Source organism: Populus trichocarpa, chromosome 18 (genome assembly GCF_000002775.5).
Source record: "Populus trichocarpa isolate Nisqually-1 chromosome 18, P.trichocarpa_v4.1, whole genome shotgun sequence".
NCBI classification, from domain to species: domain Eukaryota; kingdom Viridiplantae; phylum Streptophyta; class Magnoliopsida; order Malpighiales; family Salicaceae; genus Populus; species Populus trichocarpa.
Window position 1 is genome coordinate 14,136,786 of NC_037302.2, and position 20,061 is coordinate 14,156,846.

Genomic DNA, 20,061 nt, shown 5'->3' on the forward strand with positions numbered 1-20,061 from the left:
GCGTGCAAGTGGACTGGCTAGTCATGGTCTAACGATGTCTTGCAGAAGTAGAGGTCCCCAAGCGTGTCCATTAGGACACGTTCAGCACCAGTCGCTTCCTATTGAGAGCTTGTACCATGAATAGCATCCAAAATTAGATTTGATGTTTGCTATTACAGTGATTGTTTTTACTTTATATCATTAACTGCAGAAGAGAAGGAATGGGGGGAAAAACACTTCGCCAGCCTCCGAGTTCCTATAATCTCTGTCAAGTTTTGTGGTCTTTATTTAAGATCTTAATCCATCTATGATCAAAGTGGCCAGTTATAGTAATTAATCTGAGCCTTTTAATTTTGTTGTGTGACAGCTTAAAAATTAGATAAGCATCAAATATCTAATTTTCTAGTCTTTAAAGTTGGGCTCTCGCACAAAATAAATAGTCATATCTTGATTTCTGCTGGATTTTTTTTTTTTTTTTGATGGTGTGACAGCTTAATCTTTAAAGACTAGAGATAGTTGATGCTTATTTCAGCTGAAAAGGATGGAAGGCAAAAACTTCAAGAAAGAAACTCGCAGCAATACCTCAATATCTTGTTTGGTCAAATACAGCACTTGTTATGCAAAACAGTTGTATACAAAGAACCATAACAAGTTCAATTTACAAAGACAAACTGTAGGATGAAGTATCTGCACTTAAATCCTGAGCTACCCGGAGAAGGTGTTCAATGTTGATGTCAGGATAGTGCTGTAAAAGCCTCAAGTTAGCTGCAAAATCACCACTCAATAGCCTGCTTTTCATGCATAATAGCATAGCACAACAGATCCGCAATAGCATATCCTGCACAGATTTGATTTTGCATCCCGTGAGGAACATTTGTTTAAGTCACCACAAGATATTGGAAAGGAGTGAAAGTGCTTAGTTATCGTTAGCTAGTCTGAAGAGAGATTGCGAGGGATTGAGGTACCTGAATCCCGAAAGGATTACTCAAAAGAGAATCCCAGATTCTTAAAATGGATTGGAAGTTGAATTCTTGAGTGAGTAGCAAAGTGATCCACCTGAATGCATAAAATTGTGGCTTAACCTGCTCATTTGAACAGATGGCGTAAGCTTCCAAGATTCACGTCACTTGATTCAAATATGATGAACAGAATCTCAAATGGCCTTTTAGCATAGTTCCCAGCTAAACAGAAGAAAAGGTACTAACATGGTTGGCCCAAGGCACTCAGAACTATGGAAAGTTTATTTAATTTATCCAACAATTAAGAATTAAACGTGCATCTATCACAATCACATTTAGTAAGAAAATATTTACCTTGGTTGTGAATTCAAGATGCTTCCACAATTCCTCATCATTTTCTTTCAATAATTCTGCCAAGCGGGAAAGAGTGGAGAGGATGCCAACTGGACTATTATCCAACTGTTGGCAGAAGTGATCCACTGAGTCGCTCAGCAATCGAACAAAACAAGAAAAACTATCTGCTTCTGCATTTACCTGCATAATAGACTAAGGTTGTGAAAAGAATTGCCTTCTGTTTAGGACTGTCTGAACTTCTCAACTACACAAGTTTCACCTTTACAGGAATCTTTCAATTCACATTTATTATCCAACTGGCTGGCAAATATGGAGGTGTGAGCTGATGAGTGTTATGAAGCTTGTGTCCCATGTTCTATGAATGAATTGTTGTACCTAATAGTTTAAATTTCAACCACCCGTACTATCCATTAAAAAACATATGAATTTCTTATGAGACGACAACATCTCTAGAAGTTTTATTAACGTGCCAAAATAGTAAATAAACAAAAGATGAAAAACTAAATGGTAGAAAGGATTCTAGTGAGGAAAGGATTCAGTTGAATGACATTGTGTCTTCATGATTTCAGGATCATATTATCAACAAGAAATACAAAGATCTAAAGCAAGAACCAAAAGCAGACTTTATTTCTTACAGCATTCTGTTCATCAGTGTCGGTGCTAAATACATAGAATATTGGCGCCAAGACCTCATTCATGCCTTGAACATAACGAATGGCAGGATTTAGTTTTGCAAATAGAAGAAGAATTTTCCTCATTGCTTCCTGCAGACGGAAAATATATCATAGGATTCTGTCAAGAGAGAATCCATTCTCGTTTACTATTAAACTACAACTGCTACAGCTGCAATGAATACAATTTGTTGTTTTATGCAACTTGTCAAAAGATGAATTTCATCAAGTGGCTGCGGATTTGAGTGAAAAGAGGTTTTCATCAAGGAGAACAAGGACTATGGCGTGCACTATAGCATCAACAAAGATTCAACAACCAAAAGGAATAGAAATGAAAGAGCAGAAGAGTGGATTGGGGGGCAAGAAATACCCTATTTTTCTTACTGAATGAGGACTCCCCTGAGAAGAATTTCATATCTGGATGTGTGCGCAGCAAATCACGATCAATCTGTTCTGCAATCTCTGTATGCTATAAATGCAGTGTTGCTCATCAGCTATAACTTAGCACAAGGATTTCCAGGCACCTTAGAATGGTGGAGAATTTACCTTGAAGTAGTGATGCCAAGCACTAGCCTTAACAATACTCAGGGGGTGATCTCCATGAGAAATTCCTTGTCGCTTAAGTGGTCCGGCATCATCATGTTCGCCACTCAGCTCAGCAGAAATCATAGCATCTTCTTTTACCCTGGTGTACTCTGACTGTCTAGATTCAATATTTTGATTAGAACATTGAAACCAGTTATTACTAAATTAAGAAACTAAGTTAAGATGTGAAGGTAGAGCAGTCAGAAACTTACAGGACTCAGTAGAAGCTCCTCTTTTAGCATAGCATATTTTTGTCTATTCTCGGTTAACTCCTTTTCCCACAAATCATGAGAAGGAGATAAATAACCCAAGAGTAGCTGCCAGAAATTAAGATTTAAGGATGTTCAAGAGTCATATTCACTTAAAAAGAAATATTAAATGATTAAAGCTGTCATTTTTATATGCAAGCGATTCAATTTGACTATGATTTGTAGACTATAGATAATTCAATTAACTTTAACATGTAGTCCTATTATTTCATAACAACCCAGTAACTTTATTCTTCTAAGTTTAGTTGTTAGAATAATATATTCTCATCCAGACAGCATTAGCAGTATACATAACTGTTGAGGCAAGGTGATAACGCTCTCTGATCTCCAGCATTCCGAATCATGAACATGACATATATTGTCAAGAATACCAAATGAGACGTTACTCCTGATAGAAGCGGACCACCAAAATGAACTTGCTTGAGGAGAAGATGTGGAAGGAATCATATCAGTTCACTGTTTTTGCTATTGATCAGGACCTTTTAAGCCCTGAAACTCCTATTAGGTTAGTGCTTCTTTCTGTAAGTTTATTGATTTATGAACAGTGCTAAAAAGTACCCTTTGTAGCTGAGATTTCAGGAATAAAGTGTGAGTAATGCATTAATTGTTCTTACTTTGTGCATCTGAACTTTAGTGTGTTCTATAACCAATTCGATCTTGCTTAAGCTGGAAGGAAGCAGCTGGGTATATTAGAGATTTGAAAGCCTCATTGTTATTGCCTTTAGATCATCCTCAACCCCTTCCTTACTTTCTCGAAAATTCTTCAATCCCTTGCTCTCAGGTAGAGTGTTTTTTAGGTTAACAACCAAAGAGAAATTCTATTGTTTCTTGATAATAAGAAAGTGTTGAAGCCAACCGCTCAGTATTCTACGGTTCACTAGCACACAGGTGAGAAGAGTAATGGGATAAATTTAGTTTCTACAAGGAAAATGGAGCTGCAAACAAGACAAGCTTTCCCTACCATGTTACCAAACCAAATTCTACCCTGTCATAATTGTGTCTATTGCTTCACATAATTCATCAAACTAATACATTTCCCCACCATATTACCAAACCAAACTCTACTCTGTCGTAGCTATTTCTATTGTTTCCCATAATTTACCAAACTATACCGTCACTCCCTCCATAACAGGCAACAATCATGGTTTTAGTGACAAATTTCTGCGAGAACTTCTGAATTAACGGAGGAAAATCTTCAGAACTTATTCAATTCTGTAGGCAATTGGTGCATTTCAGTATGATAAAAGTGACATTATTATCACTGCAAACTTACAGAACTACTCCGAAAGCTGGCATAGAATCCATATCAAATAATAATAAAATTCACTAACCAACAGTGCAAACAAAATAATCCACCAATAAAAGCTATGTACCTTCCAAGCTGTTGCCCTCAATCCTCCTCCATCAGGAAGCCCCATACTAGCAATCCTCCTTAGCTTTTCCAAATTTATCTCCTTTTGAGAGAGCTAGCCACAAAACAAAATGGAAAGATGAATAATCCATTAACAAGCAAGAAAACAAATGTAGGTTGGCCTAAAATAAAAGATGGCTGAAACAACAAAACCCTAATAAGATATTCTTGTCAAAATAAAAATATGAATTTTTATAAATCAAACATAAGTGAAAATCACAAACCACACATACATTTCTTTCCTTTTCCTATCATTTTCTCAGCACCAAACACTCCCCAGAAGCCTACCCCTGACCATAAACCTTTTGCTACGACCCTAAAGAATTCTCCCAAAAATTCAACTTCAACCCTAAAACCCACATTATAAACTACAAGAAGAAGAAAAACAAGAAAAGAACATTTCACATTCTGACCTCATATTCAACATCAGACCTTTTCTCATCAGCTGCAATGACCTCCATAACCGAAACCTGACCCGACCCATCTTTATCGGGTCTCTTTCGGGTCCTAAAAGCATCTTCGTTATCCACATCTGTATCATTAACCAAATCATCAAATTCATACGCATTTTCTTTGTGGCCTAACTCAATCCCATTAGGCTCCATGATCTCAAGCTCCTCGCCGGACTCGAGAACCGGGTCGGACCCTCCATTTTTCATTTCTTTGTCATCAAAACCAGAGACCAAACCACCGAGCTTGTCAGGGAGCTTGAGCTTGCCATTTTTAAGCATGGCAACTGAGTTGGGACTGAGTCAGGGGAGGTGTATCGAGCGAGATGGTTTTGTGGGTCTCTGTTGGTGTTGCAATGGAATGCTTTTAGAGGAGTGAGAAGAGAAAAGAGAGTGTCTTGTTGGGTCATGACTGGGTGATTAACTCGGTGATTAACTCAGTTTTTCTCTTTAGAAGAAGACTGGTAGATGAAACAGTTGATTTTGTGGGTTGAGTTTCTTTAGCCAATGGGAACTTGCCGCGTCGAGTATAACTTAAACTGTAGCTTTATGTTATCCAGTGGAGAAATTTTTTTATTTTTATTTTTTGACAAAAAAGGCAGATTAAATAATTTATTTATTTATTTAGTTCTATTTATTAATGTTTTATAACAAAAAGAGATAAATATAGAAGTGATTGGTTAGAGTAAAAGAGAAAAAATTATAAAATTAATATATTTTTAAATTAAATTTATAATTTTTCAAAATAAAAATAATAAGAAAATATATTATTTATATCTCCGTTTTTTATTTTCGCTAGTCAACGATATTTTAAATAAACATTAAGGGAAAAAATTGTAATGAATTAAAAAGAATTTAAGAATTAGGAATCAATTTCTATTGAATATTATTGGTGGATTTGTGGGCATGCATCCACCCAAAAATTGCTGAGTTGGGCCTAGATTAAAAATGGTGCCCAGCGAATAAGTTTTTTTTATATATGAAAAAAAGGAACAAAAGGATTGAAAATGGGCCCGATCCAAACATAATATCTTAATAATCCAATTAAAAAAATAATATATAATAAATTGAGATTTAAAATGAAATTAAAATAAATAAAACTCTCATAAAATAATCAAAAATAAAAATAAAAAATAAAAAAAATAAGGAATGAAATTAAAAGACCAACAACAAAGAGTATCAAATTATAATTTTTAAGAGAGAAAGAAAAAAAAAAAAAACTTCACCAACAACAAACCGTCTCACTACCATCGACATGCATTGTACCAATAAAAAAAGGATACGGAGGCAATTTCAACGACACAATGAACAAACATTTTTGGTCTCCAGAAAGAACCACACACGTTGCTTGAAGTTCATGAACACCTCCTGCGCGCCAATAATATTTTTATTAAAATAATATTTAATCTATAGAAAAGATCAAATTATCCTTCATATAATTAGTAATAACAAAAAAAAACTATTGTTAAAGACCAGAAGGCCTCTAGTCGTATTTTTTTTATTTCAAGGGAAAAGTTGTCATTTTACCATGTTTATAAAAGATAAAAATAGCCTTGTTTGCCACTTTCAAAAACTTTAACTTAAAGGGTAATTGAATTATTTTACTATATTTAAAATTATAAAAGACACATATACTCATGGTCAATCCTTTAATGACTAAATGGTCATTTAAAAATATTAAAATACCCTTAAAATCAAGACCATTTATTTTTTTGAAGGGCAAAAGGGTAATTATGTTATCATAGTGAATAATAAAATGTGTCAGCATGCATAATGAATTTGTTTTCTCTTTTAGTTTTATACTATCATATTCGTTTGGGCTTTGCTGCAGGTTGAATTGTTCTTTTTCTAAACTTAAAAAAATATTAAGAGTATGGATATTTTTTTGGCAGTATCATTAAATCTAATCAAGCAATTTGATCTTGAAATCTGTTAACCCGACTCCTTGCCTAGCTCGAGTTTCGAATTAAACCATGTGAGAGCTGGTCCGAAAGTGAATTATTCAATTTAATAGATTCAAAGACAACTTGGATGACCGGTAAAAATATGATATAATTTAAAAAAAAAAACTTCAAGACAACAATTTTTCATATTAAGATAATGCCAGATTGGATTGACTTTGGTCTCCCTGCGACATAGGTTATGGATTTTAATATTTTAAATAACTCTGTTGTTTTTTAAAATTATTATTTTTTAAATTTTATTATAACATTATATGTTTTTAAAATTAAGTATCAACCTTAAAAAAATATTTATTTGAGATCGTGATAATTCTATAGAAGTTAAACAAAATAAACCATAAATTTCATTTCTCAACCAATCCAATATTGAATAAAAGTAAAAAAAAAATAATTAGAAAAATTAAAGGACCAAAAATTAAAAAAAAAACATATATCAAACCGGTGAATTAGATAACCCGGGTCAACACATCAAACCTGCAAACGGGGTAATGAACTCCATTGAGATTAAGAACTTGTTTTTTTTTTCTAAATTATTGTTTATTTAACTATATGATAACAAAAGTGGACAATCGCAAAATCAAGCGTCAAACCAATACCGAAATTCTTTTTTTTCAAGACTATGATAATCTTATAGAAAGCAAAATGAAATAAATTATAAAACTCAACTCTCAATCAGTCAAATATCAAAGGATAAAATTGAAAAAAATAAAAAATAAAAAAGGGTTAAACTCATCATACCCGTCAACAGACCTATGGACTTTTTAAAATTTAATAACATGTTTTTTTAAAATTATTTTTTTAACTATATGATAAAAAGAAAAATAGATAATCACATAATCGAGTTCAATTAGAAAAAAATACCCTGCTAAACCCGCAAACCGGGTTATTGACTCCACAAAGTTTATTAACCTAGTTTTTTTAAATCATTTTTTATTTAACTAATTAAAAAAAATAGATCACACCATAATGCTTTGATATTTTTCTGATATTAACCCGATACTGGGATATTTTTTGATACTAGAATTACCATATAAAAGACAAATTAAAATAAATTATTAACTTTAAACCTCCATAAACATATCATAGAAGGACTAAATAAAAAAATCAATAATCAATGGAAAAAAAAGGGTAAAAAAAAAACAAAAAAAAAAAAACATTGTGTAATCCACAATGCTAATGAGTGTGGTAAAACAATATTTTCCATATATATTCAAATGGTTTGATATAGGTAATAAAAATTCATCCGAATTAATTTTTTTTAATTTAAAACTCAACTAAATTATATAGTATTGTATGGAATGTGGAGACTAGGTGGAGTTTGTGTTGGGTTTCGTGCATTTAAAAAATTTTATTTTTATATTTTTTTTATTATTGTTAATATTAAAAATAAATTTAAAAAATAAAAAATATTATTTCAATAAATTTAAAAAAATATATTTTAAAAATAACTTATATATATCGCAATCTAAACAGGCGAGAAACGTGTTTTCTCCAACATGATCTCCTGATTTTCACACTGCTTTTCGACCCTCGAGTCATCGCTTCCACTGGACAAATGCCTTGTGTAATAAATTTTTCTAGGAAGATATCAATTCCTATGGACATCGGAGTAGAATTTTGTCCGATCCAACGAAGAAATACAAATCGACAACTGTACAAATTGAGTTCTACAGCAATAGCAACCCGTCCTCCCATTTGCAGCAACGACAGAAGAGGAGACAAGGAAAGTCAGCAAATGCTGTGTCGGGACATGGTACTGAACGCATATATCAAAGCTATTTTTAGTTCTTTGGCACCAGATTTTTTTTTTCTTTTTTTGCTGTTTTTGTATAACATTATGGATTTTGGGTAATTCATATAAAAACCTTGAATTGTAGACCATTTTTATTGATATATAAAAACCTTCAATTGTAGACCCTTTTTTTTTTTACTGAAGCACGACCCTGTTAAAGGAGAAGCAATAGATTCCATCATAAATGTGGAAGGTGAAATTGACTGACGATTCTCCAATGACTGAAACTTAGTTATGTGGGTGAGATGTTATCATGGAAAGGATATGTTTTTAATTATCTTGTTTAGTGTATTCTATCATCATCATTATTATTATTATTATACACAAGTCTAAACATATAGTAGGCTATTATTCTAATAATCATTTATTATTATCCATACAATTATATTCCTCATCTAACTTTAACTCGGTATCCAAACCTCTTTTTGTGTTTTTATAGTGTATTTGATATTGTGGTAGCTTTTGTGGTTGTGATTTGAAAAAAATTATTTTATAAAAAGTACTTTTAGTTGAGGCTGGTTTGATATTTATATATGTTTGGTTAAAACTGTGGTTAAAATTGAGGTTAAACAAAAAATAGTTTAATGTGTTTGGTTAAAAATACTTTTTAAATTGAGGTTATAAAATAACTATAAAATATATATATTAATATGAATGGTTTTAAATTTAAATATTATAGATTTAACTACTACTATTACATCATAAAATAAATAATACTTTATATAAAATATTTTTTATTGTTCCATAAACTATCTACAATTTCATTACGTACAAAATTCATCCGACAAGAACTACAGTTTACATGATTTTTTGAGCGTGCAATAAAATTAGGTAAAATATTATCAGGAATAAAATTGAGATTACAGTGCGAATAAATTTAATTCACTCTAAACTAGTTTTTCAAAAAAAAAATTATTATTCACATGAACATGAACAATACGAGTGAATTTTAAATTCACTACACTAGTTTTTTGAGAAAGAAAAAACACACTATGCAGACCGGTTTAGGTGTTGAGTTGACCCTTCTAAATAGCCAATCATGTGTTACAACAATGATATTTATATTTATAATATGATACCTGCAAGCCAATCATGTTTTATAACAGTGATATTTATATTTATAATATGATACCTGCAAGCCAATCATGTTTTATAACAGTGATATTTATATTTATAATATGATACCTGAGTAGTTGGCTAATGATCATTTAATTAACTACATTGTGATGTCAATTAAAGCAGCAATGAAAATTAAATTAGACAAAAAGGTTGGTGACCACAGAACACATCTATATATGCTGAGGCTCTTATAGCTCCACATCGATCCTTAGGGTGTGGCTGTGGGTCCACACTTCATGTATGTCGGCCCCACCTGTAATTATGAGAATTATTATTGGAGAAGCTCATATTTATTTGCAATTAATAATTACTTTTCATTGATAGACTTATATTTTAGGTCCCCCGCTGGCTACCCAGCACGTTGCTTATGTATACAAGAAATCATGACAATTGATGTTGCTTTTGAGATCTAAGGTCCCGTGAAAGAGTGGTTTTCATTATTTTATTTATTTATAATTTGCTGATATACTACGGAATATTTGACAATTGAAAAATAGTTTTTTATTAAAGAGAAATATACTTATTTTCCCCCTTCATTTGAAAGTTTATTATATCTTAAACTATGCAATAAAGATAATTCTTTATTATATTATAACAAAAAAAAACTAGAATTGTGAAGGATTTGAATCTTATTTTATTAGAAAAGATTGTGGAATATATAACTACCTACTTGTATAAAGAAATCGTGTTGATAAAAAAAAAAAAAACTTATTATCAAGAAACCCCAAGGGTACAATCTTTAGTTTTTTTTTTTCGAGTTCTAGGACTGGTACTTAGAATTATTTATTATTATTTTTTAAATAATTATTTATTTAAATTTTTTTGCAGGGTGGAATCCTACTCATCGTTGGTTTTCTAAATTATAAATATTTCATTTTCTGAAAAACAATTTTTTAAGCAAAAAAAAAAAAAAAGTACTTGCATTCTACCTAAAAGTATCATACAAATTTTCGAAAGTGATTTTTTAAAATCTTTCTTGTATATGACACACAACTTTGAATATATTACATTAATTCGTATTATATATTGTGGATAATGTGGAACATATATATATATATATTCTGTCAAATCCCAGCAAAGTTCTTGTTGTTGGACTGATTTAGCAATTGAAAACAATTTTGGAACAAAAAGAGAAGATTTTGATTGATTTTGATTTGTTTTTGTTGTAGTGTATTTATATTTTCTGGGAAAAAAAGATTTAGTTACAATTTACAGTTAAAGCATGTCCATCAAATGAGATACAACTAAATTAGAAGTCTCCAATTCTCCATTATAGTGTACTTGCTGTGTTATGTCTCCATCAAGCTCACAGCCTCCCTGCATTGAAATTGCTATTTGATCAAATTACTAATTAGTCTTTTTTTATTTTTTTCTGAAAAAATAAAGATATTTATTAAATTTGTGGGATTTATTAATTAAGGCACTTCTTAGTATTATTTTAACTATTAGTTATTTTTAAAGTATTTTTCAAAATATGTTTGTATAAAAAATATTAAATTAATGATTTTTATGATTTTGATAAAAAAAAATGTCATAATTATTAAAAAATTTATTCTAAAAGCAATGACTTATTTTTTCTAGAAAAAATATTTTAAAAAGATAATATTACCAAACACATACTAAGTCCCACGTTTAAATTAATTATGATTCAGTAACTCAAAATTATAAGGTTGTATTTATTGTTGAATTATGTTAAAAATAAAATATTCAAATGAAAACCAGTAATATTATTTTTTCATAGAGATGAGTATTTTATTAAACTGAAATTGAAAAATGTTCTTATATCTATATTTAAGCCAACCTAGATTAATAGAATTCTCGATATACAGAGTTATGATCTAACATGATATACAGAGTTATGATCTAACATGCCACTCAATACAAGGATGTCCAAACAAAGCATAGTAGCATATAATTAAATTTTTCATATATAAAAAAAACTAAAGATCTAAAAGTCATATCTAAAAAATTAATATTTTTTTTATTAATGTGGATATTCGGGCCAGCTTGCATGTACCTTAACTAATCTTGTGGGCTCTGAAGTTAACGATCATGTAAATCTTCAGTGACCCTAAAATTTATGAAATTAAAATATATATTAGTAGATGGACAACTGGTATTTCTTTTGCAAATAATCCATCACCAGCTCTATTATTTGATATTCCAGTACTTGATACGATGTTTTTTTTATCAAATAATCTGAAAATTAAAATATTAGTAATTTACAAAAAATTTCCATTATAAGTGCAAAGATCCATAAAAGGATAAGAGGATACAAGAAAAAAAAAAGAGAAGCTTTGAACTAAGTACAATACCAGATATATTAGATAAATACAATAAACAAATCATCAAATCTAGTATAAAGAATACCAGATATTGGGTTATTGGAGAGAGCTTCTTAAATATATTAAACAATTATCATTTTTTATGATAATATTTTTAAGTATTTACAATAAAATTTAAATAAAAAACACATGAATTTATTTGAAATAATGATTCTTAATAAATATACCATGATTATATTTGTTTTTATGGTGAACTGCGCAATTGTCCGCACAAATAATGGGACACTAAAAAAACCCTTTCATTAAATGTTTCTTGTTAACATGTCAATTCTTTTGAAAGGAACTCATCAATAGTCACGATCTACGGTTTAGACTGGGGCAGCTGCGGCAACTTTTGACACGTAATAAGTTTGTTTTTATCTTTTAAATTTTTTTAAAAAATTATTGAATATTTTTTAAAAAAATTCAATGTAAGAATAAAAATTTCACATTAAAAAATAAAAATAATTGAGATATATCTCTTTGTAATTTATATATTAAAAGTACATAAATGTATTAAAAAATTATTCTATAAATATATTTAGTTTATGTCTTTCTTTTTATTTTTTTAATCGAATATTTTTCTACCTCGTTTATGTATCTCTCTTTTACCATATTTGTGTTTAATATTATAATATAGAGTGCTTCTATCTAAAAAGTACATTAAATTTTTTTTTCAATTTTTTCCTAACATCAACGCATCAAAATTAACAAAAAAACATTAATTTAATATTTTTTTCAAAATAAATAAACTTTCAAAAAACATTTAAAAACAAAAACTACCGCTTTTCTAGAAGAAAAACACTCACCAAACGCAACCTTATTTATTAAGAGGCAGGTTTTTCTAAATCACAACCATATAAGTTTATGACTTTCTTTATGTTAGAGTACCAGAATAGCGGCTTGGTTATTAATTTCATTAAAATCTCCCATATGGTAATTAATACCTTCAGTTAGGTCATGTGCACCACAAGAATCCAAATTTCCAAAGTTTGTTTGTATAAAATCCATTTTTTAAAACATCATAGGCTAGTATTTACATACATGTGATCATAGATAGTGTGAATTAATTATTAATTAAACCTTTTTTACTAAATCTATGCATGCTTGATTCAATGACAAACCTTTTGAAGTATTTTATAAAAGGTTAACTATAGTTTATTTAATTCAAAAAGAATTTTTTTCCAATTCCAAATTACTTAACCTACACGTTGTGTGGAGAAAAGGAATGTTCAAGTAATGATAGTATTTTTAAAGAAAAAAAAATTAAAACACTTTACTATGTTTAATAAGCTCATTTAAAATAATAATATGATAAAAAAACATATAAAATAAATAAATCGATAAAAAGAGCAATAATTAAGCATAAAAAATAAGTTGTTAATATCATACATGGAAGAAGAAGAAGCTCGTTTAAGACTCATCGTCGCTTTGTCGTGAACACTGTCTCACCACTAGAAAGAGCTTACCGAGATGGTTCTAACACTACCACAGAAGACTGCACAACGACACCAAAAAAAACTGCACGTGCAGTGAGTGCAGTGAAAGCAACGACCCAAAAAATAAACCAAATAAAATGTCATGAAGTGAGCATTTAATGCTTATATTTAATTAATTTAGTTTAATTTAAAAACAAAATTTTTTTAAAAAATTTAACAAAGAACAACAAATAAAAAGACTCAAGATAACCCTGAGTTATTTTCAAAATTAGTAAAAATTCCTACATGAAGCGAATAAAAGAAAAAACAAAGTCAATCTCCAATTAAGTAAACGTTGAAGGATTAATATGAAATAAAAATATGAGCTTTTAAAAAAAAATCAAACCCAGACAAATACCCTAAACTTGGATTAATATCCTAAACCCATAATCCATTAAATCTTAGGTGTGGACTCAATAAAGAATCTCAATTCTGTCATTGAATATTTTTTACTAGTTAACCAGATTGCATTTGAGTCGATCAAATGGACTATATTATATTAAACAACTCATGTATGATTTAATTTTAACCCGGGCTACGTAATAAATTTAATTGAAAGATTTTTTATATTAATTTTATCATTTTTGCAATTTCATTTTCAGGTTTTTTTTTTTTTTTCTATCGGCCAAGATCGATAGCTTTTAAGCAGTAAAGTTGACTGATTTATATTGAAATAATTTTCACATACTAAGATTGCAAAGTTGATTTAATGCGTCAAATTTAATAAAAATATTAAATAATTTTTTAAAGTTTTGTTTTTAACTCATGACGTGGCGTGGGCCTCAAAACTAAGTATTAACTCTTAAAGTCCTGGACATGAAGTTATATCGGTGCGGACAATATGGAAATGGTCTATGTGCGTAGGACAGTATTTCAAAAAATGTGTGACAACGGACAAGGATTAATATCATCATCTGCCTGCACAGCAATTTTCGTCACACCAATGTGGCTCTCCTTTAGCCATTAATAGGTAGGTCGGTTATCTGCACTCCTCCACGAGCTCATTAATTTTTTTTATGATGAAAAAAATATCAAAATGATATAAATAATTTTTTAAATTTAATATTTTGATCATTGATTTAAAATAAAAAAAATAAAAAATAATGAAAAAAAAATCGAGTCAAACTTGATAAACCTGCTAGATGCATAACTTGAGATATGATATCGAAATAACTCTATAGAAAAAAAAATAAAAAAACAATGAATACCAATTTTTATCAAATACAATGATGATAGATGAAATAACAAAAATAAAAAAATGATCGACATTAACCCGATCTAACTTTCAGAACTTGTGATAAAGATCATGAGGCTGGATTATAGCATAAAAGGTAAATTCAAAAAAATAAAAATGTAAAATTCCTAACCAACCAAAATAATTAGGGATAAACTTGAAAAATAATTAAAAAAATAGTTAAGAAATAAAAAAATAGATTTAAAAGGAATAAAAATCAAATTTGACACAAAAATCAAATCAAATCATAAGAATGAAATTGAAAAACAATTTCAATTAAAAAAGGATAAGAAAAGCTAAAAATAACAATAAAAAAGAAGTACTAAATTTGATATAAAAATCAAATGTTAAGGGATAAAATGAAAAAAAATTAAATCAATAAGGATCTAAAACCAAATACATTGCAATTAAAAGAATGATGACCAAATATAATATAAAAATCAAATATTAAGGGATAAAACTAAAAAAAAATTAATTCAATAAATAATTTAAGACCAAATACATTGCAATCAAAAAAATAAAGACCTAATTTAACTCAACAAATAAATAACCATACTTCTTTGTTTTGTTTTTTTACAAAGGCCAACATGTTTTTATAGGAGAGGAGGAGAGAGGGAAGAAAAAATATGTGACCGGAGCTCAACCAGTGGTCTTATGACTGCACGTGCCTCACCATTGTAAGGAGAGTCGCAAGACGCATCAAACATCGTCCCGGACGACGATGTTCAAATTTGTTTTGGCATCGCACAAGACACCCCTAAAAGCACGAGCGACACCAACCACTTTTTAATTTAAATAATATTTTATATATATTAAATTTCCCAATTACCCCTACCCCAATATGAGAATAACAAAAAAATATAGAAAAATAACTAAAGTTCTCTTACCTCCGAAGCTAAGAAATATTATTTTTAGGGGTATTCAAGTAATTGTATTGCATAAAAAAATTGAAAAACCTGAAAAACCCCTTGACCTAAGAAACTATTTTTTAAGGGTAAGTTAGTAATTACACTATGTATCTAAGAGGTAAAAAGATTGTCTAACCCTCTCCTTTAATAACTAATATGTCCGGTGAAAAACATCTTTGCTACCACTAAAACTAAGCTTGAGTAAGTTTACCATTCAAGAATAAAAAAGTAATTTTACAGTTAATCAAGCTCTTTTAGATTTTGTTATAATGTGCTCATATTATATGTGAACCTCTATGTAATTTTTTTTTTCCTGTCATTGTAAGAAGCTGTTCACTTGTTTTTTTTTTTTATTAAGATGAGTGTCCAGGACAGCTTGCGTGTACCTCAACTAATCCCATGAGCCCTGAAATTAACGATCATGTAAGCCTCCAATAGACCCGAGGTTTGTGAGACTTGAACCAGTAACTTCTAGAAAGCAAATCTAGAGTCTGACCAGTTAAACAATACCCCTCAAAATTAACTGTTCATTTTTACTCATATGTGTAAGGAAGGCAATATCCCCTCAAAGTTAACTGTTCATTTTCACTCATATGTGTAAGGAAGGCAGTGGTGTGTCATATAATTTTGTTGTAACTAGGGAGGTTGAGAATATGTTGAGATTTTATAAAAAAAAATATTTTTTTGTTAAAAAATTAATTTTTCTAGCTAGTCTTGGATTTTGTTTTTTATATAATTGTTTTGATAGTTTTTCTTTTTTAATCTAAGTTGATTTAACTTTTATTTAAATAATTTCATAAATTATTTCATGATAGATTTTATTTTATTCAAACTTATAAAATAATTTTTTTCATATAGTTTAAAGTTATATATAACTTAGTACTTGAAAAACCATATTTTTTCCATCTAACGTTAAAATGGCTAATATATCTAGATGCGGATAAGATAATCGTACTTGAATTTGATGAATTCTTTTTATTACTTTATCCAAAATAACGGTATAATATTATTAGTATCCATATTTTACCAATATCGGCATTTTAGACTCCCCCATGTATAATTACTGATTTACAAAATTATCCGTCCCGTGACTCCCATCTCATCATCAAGTTTCAATCTTGCCTTCTGTGATCAGGATTCAGCACTAAGATTTTTGTGGAATAAAAGCCCTAGCTACTGCCGTACTGTATCGCATGCAAGGTAACCCAAGGAAGCCCCAGTTATTAAATTTGGGTAGGTTACATTTACTTGAGTCGAGTTGTAGGTGATCTTGTTAAATACACCAAGCATCATAGGACGTTCGTCGACAATGTACTTTCTTGCACTAAATTGCATTCAATCTCCGCTGTATATCTTCTCAAGATCCCAACTCAGCCTCTGCTGTACTTAAACCACATCTGAACACTTCAGTACTTTGCTTCTGTCAGCGAAAACTCCCATCATGGTGCAGTCAAAAAAGTTCAGAGGGGTGAGGCAGCGACATTGGGGTTCTTGGGTTTCTGAAATTAGACATCCTTTACTGTAAGCTAGCCTACTCTACGAACCCCATCTAGATATTTCTCTTATCTTTTCTATAATTTAGTCTACTTATAGTCTTGTTCTTAGAGTCTAAAGAATCCTTGACTATATGATCTTATTGTATAATTTTATGTCTTGTTTTTGTTGTATGTTTTGCGACACAGGAAGAGGAGGGTATGGCTAGGCACATTTGAAACAGCAGAAGAGGCAGCAAGAGCCTATGATCAAGCTGCAATCTTGATGAGTGGTCGTAATGCGAAAACTAACTTTCCAATACCTCAAACTTCAAACGAGGAGGACCCAAAATCAAGTGATGAAGCTTCACTCCCAACACCACCAAATGGTTTGTCTGAGATCCTCCATGCTAAGCTAAGAAAGTGTAGCAAGGCACCATCACCATCAATGACTTGTTTGAGGCTTGACACTGAGAATTCACTAATTGGGGTTTGGCAGAAGCGTGCAGGTGAGCGTTCTGACTCAAATTGGGTCATGAGAGTGCAGCTTGGACAGAGAGAAAGCCAAGTTTCTGAGAGTACATTGCCATTGCCTCAGTCTTCAGGGGGGGTATCAGAGCCAGAATTGAGAGCAGAAATGGGTGAAGATGAGAGAATTGCACTGCAAATGATTGAAGAGCTTCTTAACAGGAATTGTCCTAGCCCTTCTTTTGGGGTTCAAGATCACGGAGACGGTAGCCTTTTTCTTTAGCTATGATCATGGGATTTATCTGAATTTGTGTGTTTTGTTTAAGGAAGTGGTTAAGGGCGTATAGGATTGCAAGTGACATAATCCGTCTAGTTTAATTTATATATACATATAAATAATATAATTTGTCTATTTTAATTAATATATACAAATAATACACTTATAAACATTTATGGCTCAGATTAAGAAAAGGGTGGAGAAGAAATTGAGGATATCTATATATATATATATAGAAAATAATGGAAATATGATTTAAAATTCTTTCTGTGTTTTAGCTGTTCAGTTATTTAATTCCTCCTCTTTTCTTTTTCTTCGTATACCTTTACCGACTAAAAAATGGTTCAGCAAGTGAAAGACTTTCTTTCTATTTCTCTACTTTATTCTTTAAAAATTTTAGCGTGCTCTGGGATATTTCATGGCCCAATAATATTTGCATGTTATTCTTTTATATATATATATATATATATATATATAAGAGAGAGAGAGAGAGAGAGAGTTCATAATTATGTTTGCTATAATATTCATTTTTACTATTAGAAGAAAGATCGCGTTAAAAATGAGAAAAATCCATAGACAGTACATGATTTTTTTTTTTAAATTTCTACAATAAAATATTCTAACCTAACTTAATTTTGTAATAAATATTCCAACTCTCAATTTGGTGAGCTATCAAATATACTGAATTAGATGTCTCTTAACAATAAGATAAATTGACTATATTAAATAATAACATGACAATTAATTTAAAACCAAGAGAATGTTACAAATATAGGTTCATAGCGATATTTTGGAATTGATTGAAGAAATCAAGAGTTAAACTGCTCCACTGAAAAATAAATCAAGAATTAAGTTATTCCATCAAAAAAATAAATTGATAAGAAAATAAAACTTAGAATACCTAATATCATCAATTGCTAAAACATGGTCTTTGAAAATACAAAAAAAATCCAATCCCAATATTGCATTGTGTCATCTTTTTGATGAAAATCGAAATTTTGTTACTGAAAACACAGCCTCCCCGTCAGAAAGATCCTGGCAAAAGAGGCATAAATACACAAACAATTAAAATCAATGATATGCCACAGTCCTCTTCGTTTTGTCCACAAGATTGGTTTATATGATATAATATCATTCTACTTTTCTCCTAGCCAACTCTGTACAGGTATCATCCCCACCAAAGACAACCTACCAAGTGGATTGTGATGGGTCATGGTTTTTTAAAAACCTCCCCCATTTAAAGATAATCTCATGAGATCTAAAATGAAATTATGTTTTTTTTAAACATTCAACTTCACGTTCGGCATCCAATTCTAAGTTGGATAAGAATGCGTCCACGTTATGTCGTTAATACTTTTATTAATATCTTTTACCATATAAAAATATTTTGTACTGACTTTATCTTTGAAGGATCTCCTATCAACATCCCCAGAAACCTATAAAAGACATTGTGAAGATATTCATTAAAGGAAAGATTTATAACCTTTAAAGATACCATCATAGAAGAAGTCATTGCAGTCTGAAAGTGAAGGTCATAGAATATACTGTGAATAATATACAAGGATCTTAAAAAATAATTCATTTCAGAATATTTCTATTAATTTTTGTAGCCTCGTCAGAATGAATTAAATTTTTAATCACCCAGGTGATTTCATTCACAATTGATTTTTATTTTTATTTTTAAAATTAATTGATTTGATATATAAATTTATATTTTAAATCCCCGTGATTAATCAATTAAAGAAGGAGCATTTATATCCCCTTATCAACCCATCAAGAACATAATTTGATTATATAAATATATTGTTTTAACTGTTTGCCTTTGCATTGCCTCAGCCAAAAATACGAGGCAACCTCTGGTCATAAGAAAAGATCCAACTTATGCATCCAGGTTATTGGCATACGGTCCTGGCAAGGTATTTCCTGTCTCTGCACTTTAAGTTTGAATCTTTATGTGAATGCCTGTTATCTTTACAATATCTTACTTGTTTATTGGATTTACAGGGTGTTCAGTAGATCTGAAAATTAGTTGTGGTGTGTATAAACTGGCTTAAACACTCCGGATTATAAAAAAAAAAAATCCAACTTATTTATGAAAAAACGAAAAAGTGGAAGCAGAAGAAGTAAACAAAAAAAAGAGCTTATGGCTGATGCTTCTATTTTTAGAGAAAATAATTCTAATGAAGTCATATGCGCATGTTATAATTTACGTCATCACTTACTTCCTCGAGTGACTCTTGCTATAGGTAGTTCGTAGGGATGCCTCTCTGCTTGACAGAGAAAATTAAATTCATCTTTATTCTTTCCACAACTGGTAATTTTTTACCTATTGTACTATAATGATTGATATT

At 30.2% G+C, this 20,061-nt stretch overlaps 2 protein-coding genes across 3 annotated transcripts; one reads left to right on the forward strand and one right to left on the reverse strand.

Annotated features, from left to right (window-relative positions):
- Positions 1-535: 535 nt before the first annotated feature.
- On the reverse strand, positions 536-5,191 carry LOC7470101 (TBC domain-containing protein C1952.17c). Of its 2 annotated transcripts, XM_002325190.4 has the most exons (9): positions 4,642-5,190; positions 4,191-4,283; positions 2,761-2,865; positions 2,510-2,662; positions 2,334-2,432; positions 1,928-2,056; positions 1,293-1,472; positions 945-1,061; positions 536-817 (listed from the first exon to the last, which is right to left on the reverse strand). In XM_002325190.4, exons 1-9 carry the CDS (start codon positions 4,957-4,959, stop codon positions 638-640), a joined length of 1,374 nt encoding a protein of 457 aa, XP_002325226.2. In that variant the 5' UTR covers positions 4,960-5,190; the 3' UTR covers positions 536-637. The 2 variants fall into 2 exon arrangements, with proteins under 2 accessions (XP_002325226.2, XP_024445498.2); XM_024589730.2 differs by lacking the exon at positions 1,928-2,056 and having other exon boundaries at positions 4,642-5,191.
- Positions 5,192-16,776: 11,585 nt separating this feature from the next.
- On the forward strand, positions 16,777-17,974 carry LOC7470102 (ethylene-responsive transcription factor WIN1). The gene is made up of 2 exons (XM_002324616.4): positions 16,777-17,014; positions 17,176-17,974. The coding sequence occupies exons 1-2, from the start codon at positions 16,935-16,937 to the stop codon at positions 17,714-17,716; spliced, it is 621 nt and encodes a 206-aa protein (XP_002324652.1). The 5' UTR covers positions 16,777-16,934; the 3' UTR covers positions 17,717-17,974.
- Positions 17,975-20,061: the final 2,087 nt, after the last annotated feature.

What these genes read in the sequence shown, in the direction of transcription:
- LOC7470101 (XM_002325190.4), bottom strand. Translation starts at nt 4,959, where the DNA reads ATGCTTAAAAATGGCAAGCTCAAGCTCCCTGACAAGCTCGGTGGTTTG. An exon ending in CTTGGCATCACTACTTCAAG is followed by an intron (nt 2,433 to 2,509) that starts GTAAATTCTCCA and finishes CTGCATTTATAG; the next exon opens with CATACAGAGATTGCAGAACA. An exon ending in CATTCAGTAAGAAAAATAGG is followed by an intron (nt 2,057 to 2,333) that starts GTATTTCTTGCC and finishes TTCCGTCTGCAG; the next exon opens with GAAGCAATGAGGAAAATTCT.
- LOC7470102 (XM_002324616.4), top strand. Translation starts at nt 16,935, where the DNA reads ATGGTGCAGTCAAAAAAGTTCAGAGGGGTGAGGCAGCGACATTGGGGT. An exon ending in GAAATTAGACATCCTTTACT is followed by an intron (nt 17,015 to 17,175) that starts GTAAGCTAGCCT and finishes TTTGCGACACAG; the next exon opens with GAAGAGGAGGGTATGGCTAG.